The sequence below is a fragment of the Mandrillus leucophaeus genome, unplaced genomic scaffold (genome assembly GCF_000951045.1).
Source record: "Mandrillus leucophaeus isolate KB7577 unplaced genomic scaffold, Mleu.le_1.0 Scaffold120, whole genome shotgun sequence".
In the NCBI taxonomy this organism is placed as follows: domain Eukaryota; kingdom Metazoa; phylum Chordata; class Mammalia; order Primates; family Cercopithecidae; genus Mandrillus; species Mandrillus leucophaeus.
The window spans coordinates 439,328-446,317 of NW_012100321.1; the positions used below are offsets into that span (position 1 = coordinate 439,328).

Here is a 6,990-nt window from a genome sequence, read left to right on the forward strand (position 1 = left end):
GTGCTGGGATTACATGCGTGAGCCACTGCGCCTGGTATTTTTTATTTTATTTTTGAGACAAGATCTCACTGTCTCACCAGGCTGGACTGCAGTGGCACAATCACGGCTCACTGCAAACTTCTCCTCCTGGGCTCAGGTGATCCTACTACCTCAGCCTCCCAAGTAGCTGGGACTACAGGCGCGTGCCACCACGCCCCGCTAGTTTTTGTATTTTTTTGGAGAGACAGGCTCTGCCTGTGTTGCACAGGCTTGTCTCAAACTCCTGGGCTCAAGCAGTCCTCCCGCCTTGGTCTCTTGAAGCGCTGGGATTACAGGCATGAGCCACTGCACCCAGCTGTCTGTTTTTTAAAAAGAACTATTAGATGAAGGAATGAATGGATACAATGGAATACTATACAGCTGTTGAAATGGAATGAGTCAAATTTCTATATAGAATCCTTACCAAGATATAGCATTGAGCAGAAAGAGAAAAGTGCAGAATATATATAGGAGTGACTCAGAATTACCTGGAGGGCTTGTGAAAACCCAAATGACTGAGTCCCATTCCCAGAGCTTTCGATTTCAGCCTGCAGTCGGGCCCAAGTAGTTATATGGCTAACAAGTTCCTTGTGATGTGGTACTGCTGGCCAGGGGGCCACACTTTGACTGGCATAGTCTCTGGGACCTCACCCAAGAAACTAGAATTTGTAAAATGCAAAGCTTTGACAAAAGCTCCATATTTTTGGGTATCTAAACAGTTTCTGTTAGGAGATATGTTGGAAGAGGTCTGGGAGGTGACAGTAAGGTGACAATGATGGTGACCTCAGAGGAAAGGTTGGATTTAGGGGCTCCAGGGAGGAATGGGGGGACTGGATGGTAGAAGGAAATGTTTAAGGAGGCATGACTTGGCATCACATTAAGCTCTGCTGCTCCCCAGCTGTGTGACCTTGGGTGGGTGGCTTTACCTCTCTGGGCTTCAGTTTCCTTATCTATAACTGGGCATCATAGCACACCATCTCCTGGAGGTTATTGTGAGGATTAAATGAGTTTCTTTTGACACATAATAAATGCCAGTTTGTATGATTACAGGAAAGCTATGAATTTCTTACAAGGAAAATAGAAAATGTTTCCATTGTTTAATTAAAAATAAATGTAGGAGTCGGGCACAGTGGCTCATGCCTGTAATCCCAACAACTTTGCGAGGCCAAGGCGGGAGGATCACTTGAGGCCAGGAATTCAAGACCAGCCTGGCCAACATGGTGAAAACCCATCTCTACTAAAAATACAAAAATTAGCCAGGGGTGATGGTGCATGCCTGTAATTCCAGCTCCTTGGGAGGTTGAGACAGGAGAATCGCTTGAATCCAGGAGGTGGAGGTTGCAGTGGGCCGAGAATCACTTGAACCTAGGAGGTGGACGTTGCAGTGAGCTGAGATCGTGCCATTGCACTCCAGCCTGGGTGACACAGCAAGATTCTGTCTCAATTAACAAATAAAGGCCAGGTACAGTAGCTCACACCTGCAATCCTAGTGCTGTGAGAGGCTGAGGCAGGAGGATTGCTTGAGCCCAGGAGTTGGAGACCAGCCTGCACAACATAGCAAGACCTCATATCTTAAAAAAAAAAAAAAATTAGCCAAGTGTGGTGGCATGCACCTGTAGTCCTAGCTTCTTGGGAGGCTGAGGCAGGAGGACTGCTTGAGGCCAGGAGTTAGAGGCTGCAGTGAGCTATGATTGCGCCACTGCACTTCAGCCTGGGAAACTTTGTCTCTAAAAATAAATGAATAAATAAATATATCATTTACAAATATATAAATAAACGTGAAAGGATGGACTTTTCGGTAAGTTCTGCCAAGTCTAATTCCGGTTCTTCCATTACAAGGAAGAGCAGAAATTAAGGAGACAGACAGGAGATGCCTCATCCTCTCCAGCGCCTAGGCACCCCCCCGAAAATATTCCAAGTCTACACCCCTCTATTTGCAAGTCTGGCCTCTTTCCTTCCAGTTGCAAAAGGATGAATCTTTAAAAGATTAGAAAGTCCTTGGCCTGAGTCTGGCTCCCTGCCTCCCTACGGTGCCCCTCATCCTTTCTCTGCAGGCTTAATAAGAGTTCGGTTAGGACCCCTGGAGACCCCTTTGCCCAAACTTCCCTTACCTTGTTTCTCCCCTCACGTGCCCCTCATTGGTATCCAATGCCCATGTATCTCTATTAGGAAGTCCTTCCGCAAGTCTGACTTAAATTCTTCTTGCTGAAAAGGACCTTTTTCCTTCTTGAGAACAAGCAGGACCCAGGGAGCCCCTGTCCTCACCCAGGATTCCTGCCTCTCTTCTCTGCAACGCCCCTGATCTTTACCTGGTATTCCCATCATTCCTATTAGAAAGAAATCAAGTCTGGCTTCAGTCTTTCTTGCCTTGAAGGAAGTGTATTCCTGGCAGGGGCTGGGGGTGGGGGGTAAGTCATAAGACAAGGGCTGGGGGATCAGAGGAAGCCCTCACCCGCTCTTCAGAGGGACCCAGGAACCCCCAGCACTAGAGAAGTTTATATTTAGCGCTTCACTGCTCCTCCTCCTCCCCCCGCCTGCCACCGCCTCCTCCCTGATGCTGGGACAAGCTTTGCCTAGAGACTGGGGGGTGGGGGGGACAGGCCTCTCCACTACCATCTCATGCCGGGAGGACAGAGGGCTGGGGGGGAGGAGGGGACAGAGGGACCGAGGAGAGGGAGACTGAAGGGCAGAGATGGGGAAGGTGAAGGGTGAAAAGGGGAGAAACCAAGGGCAGAGCGGGAGAGGACACAGCTACCCACAGCTACCCCATCCTCATGCCTCGCTTTCTCCTTGTCAGGATGGAAAGCGCCTTCCAAGCCGAGCCAGCTTGGGGTGGGGGGAGCTAGCGAAGGCCCCCACAATCCGTCTCTAACTTTGGGAGGGGGTGGGGACTCCCACAGCTGTTTCTGTTTCCAGAAAAGAATGTGCGGGGGGGGGGGTCCCACTCCTGAGAGGGGGAGGGGCCGGGCGTGCAGCCCCCGGAGTCTGGCTTCAGTCTTCCTCCCCAGTCCCCATCTGGGGAGAGGGCAGTCGAGGTCAGCGGCGGGGAGAGCCCCCTCCACTGCCACCTCGGCTCAGGTTTCCCGAAACGGGAAGCTCTGGCCACACACAGGCTTGGGGATGGGGATCTGCGGTGGAGCCAGGGTGTGCGGGCTGGGGGGAGGGGAAGAGAGACTGAGCCTGGGACGTCGGGCAAGAAGAAGAGAGCGAGGTGCAGACAGGCAGGAAGGGAAGGCCACGGAGACAGACGCAGAGGGACGCAGAGATCACAGAGACAGAGAGACAGGATGAAGAAAGAGAAGCAGACACAGAAAGTCACAGGGATGTGGCAGGACGGAGACAGTGACAGAACCCCGGCACGAGGTCGGGAGACTCAAGGAATGACATAGAAAGGGGAGAGGCATAGGCCTCCTCAAGTCATTCCGGGGACCTCTGTCCATCTTCCACCATGAGAACACCCAGAGGCCAGAAGTCTCCCCCAGGCGCTGCCTCGACCTGCCTCCCCTTGGGTCAAGGAGAGCTGGGGCCAGCTAGGAAGCAAGGGAAGCGTCATCAAAGGGTCAAGAGCCCAGTGGGGGGTCCTCAGGGACTGTGAGCTTTCTCTCAGCAGTGGTCCCTCCCTCTGGAGGCCCTCAGATTCCCCTCCTCCCACCCCGCCCCCTCCAGAGATCTCCAAGCACACCAGGACTTAGGGAAGATGGAGCCCTGGTGGCGGGGCCCAGAGAAGGGCATGTTTGGAGCCTGGCTGTGTGACCTTGGGTGAGTCGCTTGCTCTCTCTGAGCCTCAATTTCTCTCTATGTTAAATGGGGACTATCACCCCCTGTTTCCCAAGCTGCAAGAAGACAACGCCTGCAAAGTACCCGGTCCCGGGTTTGACACATACTTGGCGCCCAGAAGGATTTTCTTTGGGGAAGGGGTGTAACGGATGGGGCCTGTTTCTCACGAGGCCCCAGTGGGGGCGATGCAGTTTCCCCTCCCCCGATTTGGGGGCGGGGAGGCTAGGTCCGGCCCGCCGCCGGAACTCCGGGGTCTCCAGCCCCACCCCCTGTCCTTTCTCACTCCCTGCCTACCCGGGTCCCCAACCCCCCACCCCCCGCCCGGGTGTCTGAGCATCCAACTGAGGCAGACAGACAGACAGACGGGGGTGGAGGGACGGACGGACAGGCGGCCCCTTACCAGCTGCTCCTCCAGGGCTGCTGCGGCCCGGCGCGCCGCCGCCGCATCTTCATCCTCATCAGCGTCCTCCTCGTCCTCGGCCTCGGCGCCCCCCATTCCGGGCTGGGCCAGCCGCAGCGCCTGCTGCACGCGGTACTCCTGCCTCTCCCGGAGCCAGTGTAACTCGCAGAGCCCGGCCAGGCTACCCTCCAGCCAGCCCCGCAGCCGGCCCCGCTCAGGGCTCACCGGGAACGAGAAGGCCCGGATCATGGCTGCGGCCCCCCGCCCCAGCCCGGCCGGGCCCCGCGGCCACCCCTCTCCCGGTCCCACCTCCCCGCCCCAGCAGCCTGCCCGCCCGCTGGCCGGGCTGTCACCGTCTCATCTGCATAGGCGCCCGCCCATTGGGCCGCCCACCCGCGCCTTATCTGCATGGCCACGCCCCCGGCGACCGAGCAACTGCCGCCTATTGGCGAATAACCTCCCCGACGGAGACGCTCGGCCGTGCAATCGCACCGCCCAACACGACGCATGCTCGCAACTGCCTACTCACTCCGCTTGCCACGCCCCCTCCGAGCAACTGCCTCGGGGCCCTGGCCTCGCCCCTCTACGCGTCACAATGAAACAAGCCCGCCCTTGCTTCAATGCCATTGGTCTGTGTCTGGCCGGTCTTGCAGCAGGTTCCACCCTTTTGCGGGCGAGCTCTGGCAACCATTGGACTGTCCGGCGCGAGGGGAAGGGTGATCTATAAATAGGGAATGGGTCCACGTGACAGTTTGGCAGCTGCTCCTATCCCCCCACCCCGCCCAGCCTTCAGCTTCTGAGGCTGCGCAGGGGGAGAAAAGGGTTAGGGGGTCGAGCCCTGACTTCGCCTCCTCTTCCAAGAAGCCTTCCCAGACACTCAGCTGTAAAACCAGACGGACGTCCTCCGATAAAATTGTTTCTACGTAGGGCCGGCTTCACCGGCTTGGAATCCGCTTAGAAGGGTCTTCGCGCTTGGTTGAATGTTCTGCAATTGCTGTCTTGAAATTTTTAGTTTTTGAGCATGGGGCCCCTTATTTTCACTTTGCACTAGGCCAAATATGTAGCCGGTCTTGCTGCTAAGAGTCTGAGATCCATTGCATTCCAAATTCTGGAATTATAAGACCCTGGGTGGAAGATTCTATGCTTTGACCAGAAGAGAGTCTAAGCAGCTTTTGTCTCCCAGGTGCTAGGAGGTTGTGTGCTCATCATTCTTCCATTCCAGGGGCCTTTGTTCTACGTTCTAAGGGGCTTTGTTCTCAGCCTTCTATGATGCTCTATTCTCAACGTTCTCTGGTCCTAGGAGTCTGAGCCTGACATTCGTTTCCAAGGCTTCCCGCTGTCTCCAGGCTCCGCGAGCAGGACTGGGGCACCCTCAGGCGGCCAACCTGTGTCACTACGCCGAGCCTGCCTCTACCAACTTCCAAGACCTAGCTCTAATATTCACACTCATCTCTCAGACCTTGGCTCCCTAAAAGCCAAGGCCCAGAAGATCATACGAGAAATTTCCTCTTTTATGATTACGCGTGCACGAAGTGACCTTCTGGTGGTGAGATGGAGAGAAATTGATAGTGGCGACAGACAGCAAAGTCTCCAGGAGCCAGACTTCCTCGGGGTGAGTCACAGATCTGTCACTTTACAACTGTGTGACCTTGGAAAACTTAACCTCTCTGTACCACCGTTTCTTCATCTGATCACGGGATCATAATACTGGCTGCCTCATAGAGTTGTTCTGAGGATTAAATGAAATGTATCAGGTACTTGGAGCAATGACTTCCATGGATCAACAGCCACAGAAGGGTTTGATAAATACGTTTTAAAACTAATCTAGTAAGTTTCAGGGGAAAAAATGTCTTAAAATTTGGTAGAGACAACCTTTATTCAGTCTTCCTCTTGTTCAAAATAGAAAATTAGTCGGGTGTGGTGGTGCACGCCTGTAACCCCAGCTACTTGGGAAGCTGAGGCGAGAGGATCACTTGAGCCTGGGAGGGCAGAGGTTTCAGAGAGCCATGATCACACCACTGCAATCCAGCCTGGGCGACAGTGAGCTCTTGTCTTTAAAAAAAAAAAAAAAAACGGGCCAGGCGTGGTGGCTCACGCCTGTAATCCCAGCACATTGGGAGGCCGAGGCAGGTGGATCACCTGAGATCAGGAGTTCAAGACCAGCCCGGGCAACATGGTGAAACCCCATCTCTACTAAAAATACAAAAATTAGCCAGGCATGGTGGTGGGCGCCTGTAATCCCAGCTACTGGGGAGGCTGAAGCGAGAGAATCGCTTGAACCCAGGAGGTGGAGGTTGCAGTGAGCCGAGATCATACCAATACACTCCAGCCTGGGAGATACAGCCAGACTCTATCTCAAAAAAAAGGGCGGGGGGGTTCTCTTACACTGCCCTAATTTTCCAACAATAGGGAGACAATCAAGGATTGATAAGTGTCTGGGGAATGACATCAGTATTAGTTTTCCATCCCTGCTGTATGTACAAGATCAGTTGAGTCATTTGCCAAGTACAATGCTGAACCTGGAGTTGATTTAGGGTTCTGGTCACCAGGCATTTGAAGATGGATATTCCTAGGAAGATAACTAAAAAGAGAATAAGAGAGAAGAAAAATGAAGGTGTGAGACCAGAGAGCAGCAGATGGTGGGAGGATTCCAAGAAGGAGGTGAAGAGACATCCTTGGTTACTGGAGTCCAAAGAGCTGTAGCAATTCTGAAGATTTCCTTTCTGACTTCTTGATGCTTTTATTAATGACGATGCCAAAAGATTTCTGGAGAATCAGCCAGGTGCGGTGGCTCA

The 6,990-nt window shown here is 53.7% G+C and overlaps 1 protein-coding gene and 1 long non-coding RNA gene across 2 annotated transcripts in view; one reads left to right on the plus strand and one right to left on the minus strand.

The window, feature by feature from the left end:
* The window catches only part of DACT3 (dishevelled-binding antagonist of beta-catenin 3), an 8,342-nt gene extending 3,802 nt beyond the window's left edge, over positions 1 to 4,540 (minus strand). The window contains exon 1 of the mRNA XM_011969626.1: positions 4,196 to 4,540. Within this exon, the coding sequence (XP_011825016.1) occupies positions 4,196 to 4,444 (249 nt within the window). The 5' untranslated portion in view covers positions 4,445 to 4,540. The remainder of the gene's footprint in view (positions 1 to 4,195) is intronic.
* LOC105531647 overlaps positions 3,733 to 6,990 on the plus strand; it is a 26,964-nt gene continuing 23,706 nt past the window's right edge. The window contains exon 1 of the long non-coding RNA XR_001004839.1: positions 3,733 to 3,777. This is a non-coding gene — a long non-coding RNA (uncharacterized LOC105531647). The remainder of the gene's footprint in view (positions 3,778 to 6,990) is intronic.